The 16,295-nt window shown below is 39.5% G+C and overlaps 2 protein-coding genes and 1 long non-coding RNA gene across 7 annotated transcripts in view; 1 reads left to right on the top strand and 2 right to left on the bottom strand.

Moving 5' to 3' along the window:
- The window catches only part of LOC114939507 (uncharacterized), a 41,544-nt gene extending 33,168 nt beyond the window's left edge, over positions 1 to 8,376 (bottom strand). For 2 of the 5 annotated variants that reach the window (XM_029313807.2, XM_085484616.1), the window contains exons 1-12: positions 8,127 to 8,376; positions 6,860 to 7,001; positions 3,440 to 3,740; positions 2,619 to 2,799; positions 2,286 to 2,536; positions 2,025 to 2,169; positions 1,699 to 1,911; positions 1,453 to 1,635; positions 1,171 to 1,368; positions 928 to 1,064; positions 508 to 844; positions 73 to 345 (exon numbers count right to left, since the gene is read on the bottom strand). In XM_029313807.2, the coding sequence (XP_029169640.2) occupies positions 73 to 345; positions 508 to 844; positions 928 to 1,064; positions 1,171 to 1,368; positions 1,453 to 1,635; positions 1,699 to 1,911; positions 2,025 to 2,169; positions 2,286 to 2,536; positions 2,619 to 2,799; positions 3,440 to 3,740; positions 6,860 to 7,001; positions 8,127 to 8,139 (2,374 nt within the window). In that variant the 5' untranslated portion in view covers positions 8,140 to 8,376. Of the gene's footprint in view, positions 1 to 72; positions 346 to 507; positions 845 to 927; positions 1,065 to 1,170; positions 1,369 to 1,452; positions 1,636 to 1,698; positions 1,912 to 2,024; positions 2,170 to 2,285; positions 2,537 to 2,618; positions 2,800 to 3,439; positions 3,741 to 4,844; positions 5,519 to 5,603; positions 5,703 to 6,859; positions 7,002 to 8,126 lie in introns of those variants that run through there. The other 3 variants (XM_085484545.1, XM_085484595.1, XM_085484564.1) reach the window with 3 other exon arrangements.
- LOC146725282 (uncharacterized) lies at positions 6,603 to 7,753 on the top strand. The gene is made up of 4 exons (XR_014925169.1): positions 6,603 to 6,795; positions 6,891 to 7,003; positions 7,103 to 7,215; positions 7,325 to 7,753. It is a non-coding gene; the product is annotated as an uncharacterized LOC146725282 (long non-coding RNA).
- Positions 8,377 to 8,807: 431 nt separating the features above from the next.
- Positions 8,808 to 15,543, bottom strand: LOC114939584 (myomesin and myosin binding protein). The gene is given in 11 exon segments (XM_029313933.2): positions 8,808 to 10,768; positions 10,770 to 10,913; positions 10,915 to 11,198; positions 11,282 to 11,702; positions 11,776 to 12,157; positions 12,562 to 12,734; positions 12,811 to 12,938; positions 13,035 to 13,322; positions 13,401 to 13,623; positions 13,686 to 14,068; positions 15,119 to 15,543. Coding segments are annotated over 11 exon segments (4,239 nt in total). The 5' UTR covers positions 15,201 to 15,543; the 3' UTR covers positions 8,808 to 9,037.
- Positions 15,544 to 16,295: the final 752 nt, after the last annotated feature.

Below are 16,295 nucleotides of genomic sequence, written 5' to 3'. Positions count from 1 at the left end.
TTTGATTTTCCTACATTATTTTTTAATTATTTTTATAATGTATTAATTATATATAGTTGAAGAAACTCTTACCTGTTACATGTTCGGACAACTGATCAGCGTACATTTCGACAATCTGTAGCGCTTCTTCCTCGGTCAGATCGGGTGTTTCATATAGACTGACTGACACTTCCTTGCCGTCAAAACTAAAGGACACCTCGCCACGCTCATCCAAAGTGACAGAATGATCCGTCTGCGGTGTATCATACAATTGAGAAGTTCGTTCTTCATGTATCGTTGACAACGACAGATTCCTCGCCAGCTCGTGGCCATTTGGCGACTGAATCTCCTTCGTTTCCTTCTTATCTGCAAGATAAAAAAATCGAATTTTATTTCTGCTTAAAACGTTCACAGATTTACAGCACAATGTATAAAAATGACTTAGTCGCAAACAATTTTTTTTACTTTTTTTTACAACTGTACTGTTAAAAATGATTACATATAATGAATATATTCGCAAAAACCAACTTTCAAATCCTAATAGAGATGCGGAACTGCTGACTGTTCCCATGCAATTGGTAGCTTCGCAGGTATAAGTTCCTAAACAGCAGGTACCGTCTTGGCCAGAGATAATTCGATGTATGTCGCCGGGTTTGAGTTCGACGTTGTCTTTGTACCATTTTAAAACCGGCTGCGGGACACCGATAACTTTGCATTCTAAATTTACCGCGCCTTCTTCCGACAGGATTGCGCGCAAACTCTCGAGAAATTTCGGTTTCTTGTAATGCTTGGGAATGATTAGCTTTAAAAAACAGGAAGTGACGCTGTGACCAAAATCGTTTGCCGCTACGCACTTCCACTCGGCCTGGAAGAATAATCATTTCACACATTCTTCGATTCTTGCAACACGTAAAATTATATAATTATGTTATATTCGCGAATACTCACTTGATCGTTAAACTCGAGTTTTCGCACTTCGAGATGACATGTGCCAAGATTCTCCTTTGCTGCTTGATATTTGTCGGATTCATCCACCAACGTATCGTCTCTATACCAAGAAAGACTTGGTTCCGGTGCAATACTTACTAAAATAAAATGACTCTATTAATGCGATATTAAAACTGTGACGAGAAAGCAATTATGTTTATTTAATTAATTAATTTTATTTTCAAAAATAGACAATGTAAGCACCTTGCACTGTAAAGCGAAAATCTTCGTTTATCCTCGCCTCGCAACTTCTGAGACCTTTTATAAACTTTGGCGGTTGATTAACGCTCAAAAGCTGGAAACGTTCTTCTTCGTTTAATTGATTCTGGATGTCTTCGATAGTTAATTCAGCCGTACTCTTGGCCTCGCCCATGCAATTTCTCGCGATACAGCAATATGAACCTGAATATTATCGGTAAAATATGTAGATACGAAAAATACGAAAGACGAGAACGAGGATATATAGTTAATTGAACGGCCGCTTACCTAATGAATTTGTTCCGGTTAATTGATAGACGTCTCCTGGCTTAAGTTCCTGCCCGTCTTTGAACCATCTCAGCAACGGCGTCGGAAAACCTACGACTTTGCATTCGAACGAGACAAGACCTTCTTCCGTCAAGACTGCTTTCAGATTCTCCATGAAACGCGGCTTTCTGTAGTTTCTTGGAACTTTAAAAACGAAACAGACATTAATACAACGATTACCTTAATCAGTTGTCTATTATTACGTACTAGACATGGCTACGTAGCAGCTCGTAAATTGCTTCACATTTTCCTCGCTGGTAGCGACGCATTTCCATTCACCCTCGTCTACGGCCTCGACTTGTTTCATCTCGATTGAGTATCCTCCGATGCCATCTTCCATTATGTGATATCTTTCGTCGGCTTCGACACGACCTCCTTTGTTGTACCAAACGATTGCCTTCGGCCAGGGTGGTACTTGAACTATTAATAAACAATCGTAAAATAAATAATAGTATTTTATATAATAGTACTTTATACATAATATATAAAATAAATGTTAATAAAAAATAAAAAAAATATTAATTTGAATTTACCTCGGCAGGACAACACAAGAGTGTCTCCGATCCTGCAACACTCATCTTGGAGCATTTTTTTGAACACCGGAAGTGGTCCGGACGGTGCCAAAGCGTCCGCTGGCTTCAGCGAACCTTCTCGGCTTCCTCTTCCGACTACATGAACCTGAAATGGAACAATTAATTTTATAATTTATTTATTAATTTTATAGGTATGTATATTCGACGATAAAACCGGAGCTTTAAAATCAAATTATTCGAATAAATTCATAACGCGTTTACTTTTGAAGAAGAATAGGTGATTCCCATGCAATTATTCGCCTCGCAGGTGTAAACGCCGAGGGAAGTCGGATCATCGGGATTGGCGGTCAACGCGAAAACGTCGCCAGCTTTAATTTCCTTGCTGTCTTTAAACCACCTAAGTACGGGTGTGGGCACCCCGATAACTTTGCATTCCAACGACACGGTACCAGTCTCAGTGAGCAGCGCGCGAAGTTCCTCGACGAATTCCGGTCTCTTGTAAGCCTTGGGAACTAAAGTTAGATCGAATCTGCGATTAATCGAGGCGCGTTCATTGTTAAGAAGATGTCAAGTGAATCCCGAGTGCAAGATTACCGATGACAGTGAGAGTGGACGTGCACGAGGATCTCCCGCTACGATTCTCCGCCATGCAGGTCCAGCATCCTTGATCCTCCACCGTAACGGGAGCAACGTCGACGCAGTGAAAATTTCCTTCGTGAACGAGGGAGAATCTCGGTCCCTCGTGAATAGGTGAGTCATCTTTGTACCAAGAGATCTGAAATTAATAAATTTAATTGAATCGTAAGAATGTTGTTGGATCTTTCTACATCAGTTCATTTGAATATGTTAACGCTTACGATTTGCTGTAATAAAACTTTACAACGCTGTTAAGCTATTTCGTCTATGGCGGAAGAGACATGCGAAGGAATATCGGAATATATCTCTGGCGCATAGTATGCGGGCATGCGTAATAATAGTATTAATACGACGCACAAGAAGACGCGTAACCAGTTTCCTTTACTCTTCACCGTCTTTCGCCGTAAGTTCAGGTCATGGACCTCCCGGTGCCCATCTTAGTTTGCCTTTCCCGTTTCGTCTGGTACCGGGATAGAAGAGGGAAGAGAAATGCCTGACAATAAGTCACCGCCTGGGACCATCGGTTCCATCTTCCGGGTTGATCGCGGTAGTTGGCACAAAATATTATCTGCCTATCTTAGGTCAGGACGTCTCTTACGTCACGTTACGAATATGGCTATGGTGCCAAATGGCAAATGATTTTCTTGTCTCGTTAATATACACACAAACTCTTTTCATCTAAGCAAATTAATATTCAAAGAAAAATTTATTCGCAGTGCAATATGTGTGCGATTAATTTTTTTAGTATTTTTTTGCTGTGCATTTATATGAAATCGTACCTTCGGAGTGGTTGAACTTCGAATCTCTACCAGAAATCTGGTTCGAGTGCCGACCTTAACCGCAAGATCGCTCAATCTTCTCAAGAAAATTGGGGGATCGCCCTCTTCGTAATTCGCTTCGCTGATGCTTAGATGAATTTTCTTTACAGCCCCTTTATTGTTTTCTTGTCCGAGTCTTGTCGCTACGAGAGAATAGTAACCCGCATCGTTTTTACGCGATTGCTTCAAGGCCAATTGCACGACATTGCCTCGCATCGACAATCGATACCGATCCGATGGAATTGGCAATCCATCTCGTATTCTGCAAATTTGATAAATATTTGATAGAAACAATATTTAGTTCAAACGAAGATACGAAGAAAAACGGAGAACGCGCAATTCTTTGTCAGTAATACGTAGAGGGAGATGCGGTAATTTTATGATTTGCAAATGACAACAGATCGATCCAGAAAAGTAAATTATTGCAAAATTATTATTTAATAATTTCATTTATCGAACATATTTACGCTGCCTTTCGAAACAGATAATATTCAATCAGATAGATTATTTCGCATCTATTTATCATTTTATTAATATTTCGCATAATTTGTATTATCTCGAAATTAATGAAGATCAAAGTTCACGAATTTGCGCTCAATTTTATTTAATTTAATTTAAGTAAAGTTATATTTATATAATGTAAGTATTAAGAATAAGTGTATGTATATTAATTTCTTGATATTTTTCATTATCTCTCACGTGTGATTATGTACTAAAATTGATCACAAGGAAAGCAAATTTTGGAATGAATGAAACGAAGGGAAAACTATGACAGTTTAATGTCATTGCGACAATTTATTATTTCGCTGTGTGGTTCACACATGCGTGTTCTTACGTTTACGTTTACGTAAAAATATATTACACATCGACTCAACATATTTCGGGCACGCAGAATGATCTAGAGTCTTGGCATTGCTCTACTGCCCTATTTTTGTCATCTTTTTCATCTTGCGATGAACTTGTTTCGAACTAAGAGAAAAAATCTAACAAGCGCAATATTTATCGACTCTTCTACACGTTTCTTCTCTTTGCGAAAATGATCGTCCGCGTTAATCGGAGGAACATGGAACGAGCCTAGAAATATCGTGTATGAATCAAGCATGCAACTTGATGCAACTCAATGTATCTGACGTAAGACCGGTGAGACTCCATTGACGCGACGCGGCGTGACATAATAAATTTGTCTTCTATTTACTGAATTTATTTAAAAAGTATTTAATAACATTAATCGGTAATACATATAGATAGTCGATATATGTAAAGTGTTCAAGGACACGAGTGAGTATTATTTGAGCACTAGCATCTTGAAGATATTATTGTTCATAAACTAATATTAGATCAAGAGCTTCTTTTTTTATCGTCCTACCGGTAGTCCGATCCATCGGAGGAGGATCCAGTAATGCAATTCTTTTTACCGTTATTGCATTTGCAGCAATTACTTCCCATGATGAATCGACAAGGAGGGGTGTACCTTCTTGTCAGAATATACCGCCGATGAGGTAATTGCCATAAATTGCCCACATTCTTTTACAAACAAACATTTTGGCTCGGTCTATCTTTAAACATTCTTTAATACCGTTTTATCCCTTCTCACGTCTAAAAGTGGTTCAGGGAATATCAACAATCACGTGGAGAGACAGCGCGTTTCTGCCATATGCTTCAGTTCTTCCGAGAGATATTGATCTCCGTCGCGCATATAATCTCCGGTCATGACACACTGCAACGACCGCATGAGCGATAAAATTAGCGAGGTACACATTGGTCGTTCGACAATTTTGACAGCGCGATGGCGCTCCGCAAACTCGTTTCATTAAGCTCGATGCATCGGTATATGTCTCATATTTATCGAGATTATATTTAAATTGCTTTATTTTTAAATCTTATATAATTAAATTATGATAATATGATAATGGCAACTCGGCTCTTCGATGATGGTTAATCTTTGCTTTCTCTCTTATTCTTTCGTAATGTCATCGTCTTCACTTACATTTGGGACTTTTATATTTTTTCAAATGATTCCTCCTCATCAAAGACCAGAATCTACGATAGAGAAATGATTACTTGCTTAGAATTTTCATCGCAATTATTTATTTCTTTCATAAGAGAAGTACACAAGAATGCACACCGGCATAAATCGAGCACGAAATTAGAATTTCGACAACCCAATCTCGATAGAGCACACAAGCACCTCTTCCGTATCGATTAAGAGACGCGTACCAATGCACTAAAAAAAATCGAATGGTTATTAACACCCTTTCTTAGGGGTTCGTCGGTCGTCGCGACGCTCTCTCAGCGTCAGACTGATAGCGAGACGCCAACGTCAGACTGTCCCCTCCAAATTTTCCACCTCCATCAACGATTTCGTGTATATAGTTTCAAGGAACCGCGTAAGCAACGAACTATCTCATATAGAAGCTAGCGAGAGCCAACCGTGGAATATAGTTGGACTGGGCAAAAACATCGGCGTCTCTTTCATCTTTTCGCGAAAATTTCGACCGCTCGGTCGAAATTAGCTTACACAGAGTTACGTTCTTGCACGAGAAGGGGCTGATGAGAGTTTTAGGTTTTATTTATTCATATCGTTATTGTAATGTTCAGGGAAGGAACCATCTGTCGCGATAATTGAAATACCCTGAAGAAGGAAGTCTGCCTACATTATATAGATGCATGATTTTTTTATCTCATGTGCACAAAGCAAAATATTATCATTCAATATTTTTACTTTGGTTCTATATGATTCGTTAATCTATTTATCATGGAATTTATCTCACATCGAAATAAAAAGTACTAACAATTTTAAATTTGCATTTTTATGGGCCTGGATTTTTTAATTTAATGTGATAGTATATTTTATTAATATTTATATTTTACAAAATACGCAGGTAGATGAAATCACATGTCGCGAAATAGATTCTTATTTATCTTAGACTAAAGAGCACACTGCTTCTTTTAAATCAAGCATTATTTATTATCGGTTCTTTTAACGATTGATATATCAGAGGTAAACTATCACAATCGTATTGCTTGTTCTTATTAGTAAATAGTTATTGACAGAACTGAATCGAACATGTCAGACGTGTCCCTCGCGTTCCAGACATTGCTGGAATGACGATCCATGCAATAATATTGAGCAAAATTATGCGCGGCAAGTATAATTCAGTTCTCCGAAATTAAGTGCGCGACAGCTTAAAATAACTTGCGTTTGATCCTTGGCACGTCCCAAGGTCCTATATAAAATTAAGGCCAGTGTATGAGAATGAACGATAACACGAAAATGGATATTTTGTTAAAATGTCGCGATATAATGAGAGCAACAGGTATATATATGTGCAAAGCTGTTTACTATTCGTTCGATGAGGCAAACATATATGTCGTACTTACAAGTCGAATTGTAAATCATCGTAATTTTCAGATGAAACCAATTTCAGTTCGACGATGATGTCTTCGCCTACGTGTCCTTGAGCTGACACGATCTGATCTTCTTCGATCCATTCTGGCGATCCTTTATTCTTCGACGTAAGATCTGTAAGTATTTTACATTGATGTAAATTAATTATATTTTTACATTTTTAGAATATTAACAAAATTAATTATTTATTATAATTTTGTTCATAATTGACAAAGAAATATGCTTTATCAATACCCGATGATGGAACGAAATTTACTGTTGAAAAGCTATCTGCTATTTCGAGGCTCACGTGCTTTGCAAAATGGCTACAGGAATGGTGCTATAGCAGGTACATATGCAAAATAGTAGCATAAATATAGATGACTATATTTTAGTAAAGTGTGGTAAAGCGGAACCACTTAAGAAAATAATACGTAGCTGATCTATAAATCTTTTAGAATCTATCTTCTTCCAAAAGGAGCCGTTACTTGTAAATTTTGCGATATGAAGTGCGCACGGAATTTCGATCAGATGCACCCACGCATGTTCAGATTGCACCATTAACATAAATAAATATTTTCACGTTTGCTTAACAAAAATTTTTTGGCACACAACATCGTCGATATTTATATTATATCAAAACACTATGATTTCGCGAAGAGATCAATTATGATCTCGTTAAATGTATTTTAAAACCGCGTAACCGCAATTGTGCGTTTTACGTCAGTCGTAAAATACCGCGAGATACATAGAAGCTAAATATAAGACAAATTGATCAGCTATTAGAGACAAAACTTGAAGGAAAAGTAATAATTATTAAAATTTATTATTATATATATATTAATTTATATGCAGACAGCAAATTTCAACATTTTTATAATTAATTATGTATACCCATGAAATCTTTTTAGATGAATTTTTCTTGTTAATAAATTCTTTTAGATCAAGTAGTCAAGTTGATTAAATCAGTTCGATTTCTATATTGATAGCGCCTACGCGATTTCGCCAAAGTGATATATTCCTATCGCAAAATATTTATTCATATACTGCGCAATTGCACCAGTGAGAAAATATGTTTCTCTCAGTTGCAAATACTTGCGGAATATATAAAAATCAGGCGCACATATACGAAACATGAAAATTTCGTGCCTCTCTTCCGAGTTCGTCTTCGATGAACCGGCGCGGCGGTTCACCGAAGACACGGTTCACGAATGCCGGCTAACACCGGCTAACACTCACAACTCAACTTGTGCATCTTACCTGTTAAGGTCATCTCGTCAAACGTTACGTAGGACGACTCTTTCCGTGCATTGACATTACTCGCGAAGGGCCGACATTCGTACGCGCGTATTACACGGGAAGACTCTTGCACCGTTCACCACCACCACCGGCCAGCTTGTTCCTGTCCTGAACCCTATATTGATACAGCACACCCTATGCCACGAGACGTCTGACGGCAGGAGGCCCTGCTCCGTTCTAAAATCGTCCCGACGCCGCGCTCTCGGCTTCGTCGTTTTAACGAAAGAAGCACATGCGCCGTTCGGGATCTTCGTACCCTCGTTTTTCCACTCTTTGTCTCTCTTTCGCTGATGTAATCGCCGACGTTCCTATTTTCTCACTTTTCCTTTTGCTTTCGACGCGCGAAACTGAAACTTTGTTTTGCAGACATTCTATTCCCATGTACATATTTCCGAACCGGTTAAATTAAGCGAATTAAGCGAGCGCGCGGAATTTGCGGAATGCGCGAAAAAAAAAGAAAATTTTATTATTCGTAATACGCAAATTTATCAATAATATTTCCCGAAAAATGAATTTTCTCAAACATAATTATTTACGTAATAACGTATGATGTAATATGACTATTAAATAATTGCTAAATACATTTAAAAAAATACGCATAATATTTAAGGAAATTGGGTGAAAATACGTACATAATTTTATTAGAGATAAGGAATTGATATATTTATTATAAATACAACGGATAACAGAATAACGAGTATCGATTGTATTACATATGAAGGATGTCACATAAATAGTTTGCAATTCTCGATATAGTATTATATCGGTTCAGCTTATGATATATTATTTCTTTGGCAATCATTTAGCATATTTTGATTGGTAAACATGATGTACATCAAATATATATGACCATTTAGTTGCACATTGGTCGATCAGGGTTTCTTGGTGGAGCGCCACCAACGACGTGGCATCCACCCGTGTATTTCCTCCTGTATTCTTCGATATAAAAGCAGCACGATAAACGGAACCGCCAGGGTTTCCTTTTTGAAGAAATAAACGTACATTGCGGCAATCAGCAACGTCAGGTCGGTTATGTAGTCCACTGTCGATCTGACTGTGTTTTTAGCTTCCAGAGCTAACTGCTTGCCATCTGCACGTTCGGGAGTGCTTTTTTCCGCAACTTCTTTGGTAACCTCGGATTCTTTCTTCATCGCTCGATACTTGTTACTCTCGAGTGCCTTCTGCAGCTTCTCAACCTTCGATTCCGCTGATGCCGTCGCTCCGTGTCTTCTATCCCTGGAGTTCGATCTCGACGAGGAACGCGAGGAAGAGCCGGAAGGTACTTTGGATCTACGAGATTCTTGCTCGTTCAAGTCGGTTTTCGCCAATGATCGATTGTTTCTTTCCAGAGAAGGCGTGCGATTTCGGGTTTTCGAGGACGATCTCGACGAAGCGCCCGTCGTTCGTTCCCTTTTTCTCGCAGCTGGAGATTGCTCCCTGGAGATCGATTTACCGCGTTTCGCGGTCGTCGTGTCTCTCGCGGGAGTCGCGCTTCTGGAATTAGCGCTTTCCTTCTTGGCGATCGTTGGCGTTTGATTATTCGATCCTTTCGTCTTCTCTCGTTTCGTCTGCTTGTCGACTTTGTTCTTATTCTGAATCTTCAATTTCGACGTCTCGGCTGGCTCTTGTTTATCCTTGTTCAGATTTGCCGCGAGCTTTTCCTGCACTCGATGCTTCTGATCCGCTTGATCCTCGGAAAAGGAAGATCTTCGGGAACTGGCCGCGCTACCGTGTCGCGAATGGCTCGAGTACTCTCGAACTATCTCGGTGTACTGATTCACAACCGCCATTCTCGCCTCTACTTCGGCCGCCTCCTCTTCAGGCGTCATGGACCGCAATTTGGATTGCATTCGTCGACTTTTCGCCGCTTCCGCCGCCGACAAGATGCTATCCGTATCCGATTCCGACATTGCGGGTGTCTTCAAAACCTCGGACATGCTCGAGAAATCTGCAATTTTCTCTTTAACATCGATATGCGGTTCTTCTACATTTTCTTCTTCGTACGGCTGCGGTGATATTGGTCTTATTAGTCTCTCTGGAGAAATCGATATATCGAAACTGTCAGAAGAAGTCATTTCTTCCTTGGGTTTCTTCAAAATAGACTTTGGTATCATGTTGTTCGTCGAAATAGGAGTAACTGCTCTGACAGGTGGAGGAGACGAAATCTCGAAATTCATTCTATCGTACGAAATCAGTACCAGTTCCGGTTCCATGTGTGGAACTGGTCTTCCTCTAGGATGATAAGTATCCTCTTCATCCATAACTTGTCTCGCCAGGATCCTAGATCTTAATAATTTCAAATCCTCGCTATCCGCGCTGCTAATCTCTTCCGACGATTCTTCGGAAGTCTCGACGCTATTAAATTCCTCCTCTTCCATTGCCTTGCCTCTGCTTCCTTGGCCCTCAGAAATGGAGGCTGCCCCATCTTCATTATTCGTTCGTATCGATTTCTCTTCTTGCACCTCCTCCAACAGTGGTACGTTCGTTTCGTGCCATCTACGCAGACGTTTTACGGATTCGTCCTCGTCGCTCCTCCTCCAGGAATCCGCCATCGTCGTCACTTCAGAGGGAAGATTCGGATCCGACCTGGCCTCAACATCCTGACAGCAGAGCCGGCGAGAGAAGTTTCATCGTTTTCGGGGCCGTTTCGGTTTGTCCCTCGCTCGATCTTCGCCGATTCTTTTTCGCCTGCCACGAGACAATCAAGTTCTGCGTCGTGACCCCGGAATTCGATAGGCGTCTAAGAATAGGACGATTTCTGAACGGATTCGACATTTAATAGCGCCAATTCGCCGGTCTGCCTCTCAATCTGCGACTTCCGTTTGGCAATCTCGGATGCCTCTTCGGCGGCGACCGCGCGATAAAAACGTTCCATGGCTCGTTCGTGAAGAAGCTCGGTAGAGCTGACAGCTGCTCGCATTACTTCTACTATTTGATGCTGCACGCTGAATAATTCCGGAAGTGACAGCGATATCGGCGGCGGTATGAGATCGTTCTCCTCTTCCGTCAACTCGATCATGTCCTGTTTGCTACCTAAAAAGACGAATGTTTTTTTAGTATAATTTTTATTTGAGTTTTTTCAAAGATCTTTTTGTCGTAGAGTTTTCCGCACTTACTTGTGTCGCTTCTGACGCGAATTTCAGGCGACGTGCCGTTTGCCACGATTATAGTTTCCTCTTCCATCGTCTCATCCGGATACAAAACCAGCATAAACTCAGAACTGCCGTGTAATACGTCCTCGTCGTCGTCTCGTGATAATTGCGTTTGCAATTGCAAGTTATCCTGCGGTGAAGGTGACATGGATTCACTTATAATAGCAGTCTGTCTTTTTAGACTCGAATTTGAAGACAAAAGATGGCTAGCTATATTATTCTCCTCTCTCGGAGGTTCTTGAATTCTCGGCGGAATCGAAAGCGGAGAGAGGCTTCTTCTTTCTTTTGTCGTAGGTATCGAGTATTTGAAGTCGTCCTCGACTGGAGAAGAAACTGTTACGGTTGGTTTCGGAGACATTGCTCTTTCCCTCTTTACGATATCTTGCTACATTGCAGAAAATAATATATATAATTTTTACCTTTCAATCTGTAAATTAGCGTATCTTTTTATTTCTTACCTTGTCTTTTATATCTGCCGCAGCATTCGATCGAACTGTATTATTTCCTGTAAGAGAAGCTTGTTGCTTCGCGGAAGCGTGATCTCTGGATCTGGCTGGTGGAACTGGCGGTTCCTTCTCCAAAGTGTCTGGTGCAAATGTCACTCTACTGTCTGCTCTGGATGGCCTGTCCAACGTAGAAATCGGCGTTGCGAGCCGTTGCGTTGAAGCTGATCGCTCATCGTATCCGAGGCTTTCGTCATTTCGCGTTCTAGCTTCTTCCCTCGTCAAACTCCTAGTTCTCTGCGTCGGCGTAGTGAAACTCACTTCGCGTTTCTCGCCGCGAGATCTACTGATCTCTCGATGGCTCTGCGACTTCTCGTTCAAGGACGGCGTAATAATTCTACAAGCAAAGCTTGAACTTTATTTCTGCGCAGGTAAAATATACAGGGTGTCCCAACCTTACCGTACCATCCGTTTATGGAAGACTCCTAAGGTTATTTGGAGACGATTTTTTCGCAGCGAAAATGTCGAAAAAGATCATCATTTTTTTAATATTCCCAATTTTTGAAATCATGTATCTTTGTAACTAAATCTTCAATTAAAATTCTATTAAAGTAAACCTTACCTGAAATTAACTAAAAAATGTAGTTTTGTTAATAATTTATTTTCACAAGACTTACAGTTTACAAAAAAGCTTTCGCTGAGGAAAAATCGTCTTCAGATCATCTCAAGAATTTCCCATTAACGTGTGGTATCTACAGTAAGTCTGAGACACTCTGTATTTCAAAGTAAAGAGTAAAATACCTTCGTTTAAGGTCTGGAATGAAGATAACGTCGCTCTCTTCGCTAGGATCGCTGACTCCGTAAGGATTTTCAGCTTTCACGCGAAATTTGTATTCCGAGCCTTCGATTAATTCTGTTAACGTCGCGCTGGTGGATCTGCTCGTTGTTGCTTTAAGCCACACGTCCCAGCCAATCTGAAATAATCGTTGTCAAGTTTCTAAAAAATTGATTTTTACACGAATAATAATAATAACATTTTTGATTGCATACTCTATAGTATTCGACGATGTAAGTCCCGATCTTGCATCCTCCGTCATCTTCCGGTTCTTTCCACGATAACGTCACTGATCTACCTAGAGTCATCGCGACGGACACTTTTCCGGGAGCAGCTGGTCGATCTGTTTTGACAGAGATTAATAAATTATATTATACTTCTATATATTGTAAAGAGTTGAAAAAATTCATATCTGAATTAGTGCAACGTTATCACGCACCTGTAACAGTGACCAGAAAAGACGCAGTATCTTCACCTAGTGTGTTCGTAGCTTTGACAGTATATTCGCCTCGATCATTTCGTTTGGCATCCGGTATTTTCAAAACCGATTCACCGTCCATCACCTCAAATATGTGTCTAGCATCCTTGGATACCAGATCCCCGTCGTGATACCAGATGACAGTAGGCGATGGCTTACCTGCCAGAGATACCTTCAATCTGATGGTTTCATCTTGCTCGAAAAGCAAACCATCCTCGTACTGACGCGGCAATCGTATCCGCGGTGACGCTGCATAAATAATAATCAGAAATTTAACAGAATTGCACAGAAATCATGTTTATATATTCTTTTTATCAGCATTCTAACCTTCGAGAATTAATTTAGCTCTAGTGGCAACATGACCCGCTCGATTGGTAGCGGTACATTTAATCTCGCCTTCGTCGTTAAGCGCGGTTTGATGAATCAGAAGAACGCTCTTTCCGTTATCCGTAACGATTCTGGTACGTCTACTGCTAAAAATCTCGAAACCGTCCTTGAACCATGAGATCTTCGGCAATGGTGTACCGGAGAATTGCACGACAAACTCGGCCTTTGAGAAAACTTACCGTCATACATTTGAATTTTAGACACATGTACACGCAGTTTCGATACCTGTTCGCTCTCGAGCACCGTCGTATCCTTGAGCTCCAGATCGAAGCGAGGAGCGCAAGCTGCGGTGACCCTTTGCAAGGTGACTGTGAGCGGCTCGGAGATTTCGCTCGGCCGTGAAAGCCCAACTGCATTTTGCGCTCTGACTCGAAATTGATAGCGCCATCCTGGCTCGAGACCGCTCAGAGTTAGCTCCGGGAAGGCGCACAAGCCGGAACTGCTTCGTATCCAGTGAGGAGAGCCCAGTCGTCGATGCTCGACCAAGTATCCGACGATCGCCGATCCACCGTTACTCGGCGATCTCTCCCATCGTATCGCAACAACATCCGGCTGCGTTTCGTCGGTACCCGATATCAAGATAGGTTTGCCCGGTGGGGATGCAAGACCTAAGATGTTTGCGGATATCCCAACAAAATGAAAAATTAAATTGGTACAAATATCGTTCGATCTAAAATTATTATGTCAATATATTTAATATTTATATTGTATTTAGAATTATATTTAATATTTCTTTATGTAGTTATATGTAATATTAATTATAATATCTGTTAATTTATTAATGTTTTTTCTTGATTTCTCTTAAAGCGAGCGACACAATACTAGTGTCAGCAAGTTCTTGCTAGAACGATACTGACGTATGTATATAGAGCAAATTTTCAACATCGGCATGTAAGTGGCGCTCCCAAAATAAAATGCGTCGCGTTTGGCAGTACCGAGCCGGTGCACTCTCTACCAATTGAGCATTCAATTTCATTATTTCTTGGCTGTTTCTGTAATAACGTCCACTAATTGCGCATTGTCTTAAAAATAAGCATCCTACAACAATAGAGTGTGATTAAGCCAAAGGAATAAAATCAATACGCGATCTAAACGTTCTTTCGAATTAGACAGATCGATAGTTAGTAACAATCTAATTTTAGATGCCATCTCGATGTCAGAACTGTCTAATCGAATTTGGCTTAACAATGATTTAACATTGATAGTAATTTCTTTACATCTACCTTATTAACCAGCTACGAAATGTGTGTTAATTACAATACACTTATTCAATACATTTATTGTTATTAAAGTTAGAAGTTGTATGAAACTTAAAAATAAATTTCTAGATTTATATTTTTACATATACATTCTATATTATTAATCAAATAATGACAACATTTTGATAAATATTAAATAATTGTAGAAAATGAGCAAATATATATAAAAGCTGGAAAGTAATCAAAATAATACTTAATGTGTTTAAAATGACATGAATAATAATTCTGTTGTCCTAATAAAGATGCTACGTTTGTGCAAATGCATTTTGGAGCAACATTTATTGAATTATTGGATCGACGAATTTCTTCGTCCTTGAAATAAATTTAAACGACATGGAAGTTGTCTCCAATTTATCGAGAATCGTAAAATTCTACGAGGGAAACGATAGATCGATCTACCTGAACCATCCCAGCGTGTCTTCCTCGAGTTGGTGCCGACGGAGATGTTCTTCGAATAGTCTTTCGTCGTGGCGTTGCCCATCGTGCTTCCTCTTCCTCTTTTTCGTCGAGCCTGGCTCGACGATCACTCCGTCCCTGGCCAGTTTTCCGATCGTTCCCGCACTCCGAGATGTCAAAAGTATCACATTGACAACACTATTCGAATAATGATGGAACAGCAAAATGATGCTGATCTTTAATGAAGACCAACCTGGGTGAAAGAAGAGAAAGAAAGGGAGAAAGAGAGTGAGAAAGAAGAGGAGAAGATGAGGGAAAGAGAGACTATAGGAGGAAAGGGGAGAGATGGACCAAAGGAAAGAGAAAGACAGCCAATCTGTGCTTGATATAGCGCGAGGCTCGCTGCAGCACTGGCGGACTTTCCGGTGGTCCTCGTCGACTGTAGCGACGCCAAATCTCTTCAGCTTTCCTCGACGTCTATCTTTGTCCCATTGATATGTTCTTTAACTCCGATCTTTTTTGAACTATATCCCCTTTTTAACATATCTTTCTTACAATTGCGAAAATATTTGGTCATTTTCTTATTTAAATATCAATGACAGACAAAAAGGTATATTATATTTGTATCTTCATTTACATTTTTTTAAAGATCTGTAATATGTGTATACCAAGATCTGGTATATGATCTCGCGCTTGCATCTTACATAATGGAATCACGGAATAACACATATATTTACTATGTAAATATGTAAAGTGTTAGAAGGTATCCTAAATAAAAAAGTGTATTTTATCTAATTTGATAAATTATTGTAAATTATTGAATTCGAACTAAAGTACAATATGATTTATATTAAAATAGATTGCTTCATTTAAAGTAAACTCGCACAAATCATTACAAGTATCTTTTATTATATTTATCCGGGTCGATCGTGCTTTGAGAAACTTTCACGAAGAAGTGCATCGTAATGTCACAGAATTGTATGTAACCATTTTTCCTTGGTATATTTTTTAAGTATATGTATTAATTAATTAAATTAAATTGATTGGATCGCTCTAAAAAACGCATTGCGTTTATATATTACAGTTACTTGATTAAAATTTGCAGTTAAATTCTAACGCATGTAAATTATTCGAATATATTTTATTGATATATATATATATATATATCATTTTATGCATT

This window comes from Nylanderia fulva, unplaced genomic scaffold (assembly GCF_048542155.1).
Source record: "Nylanderia fulva isolate GAGA-0341 unplaced genomic scaffold, ASM4854215v1 Scaffold1, whole genome shotgun sequence".
Taxonomy (NCBI): domain Eukaryota; kingdom Metazoa; phylum Arthropoda; class Insecta; order Hymenoptera; family Formicidae; genus Nylanderia; species Nylanderia fulva.
The sequence above is the reverse complement of the archived record's forward strand: the minus strand, read 5'-3'. Positions and strand labels throughout refer to the sequence as shown.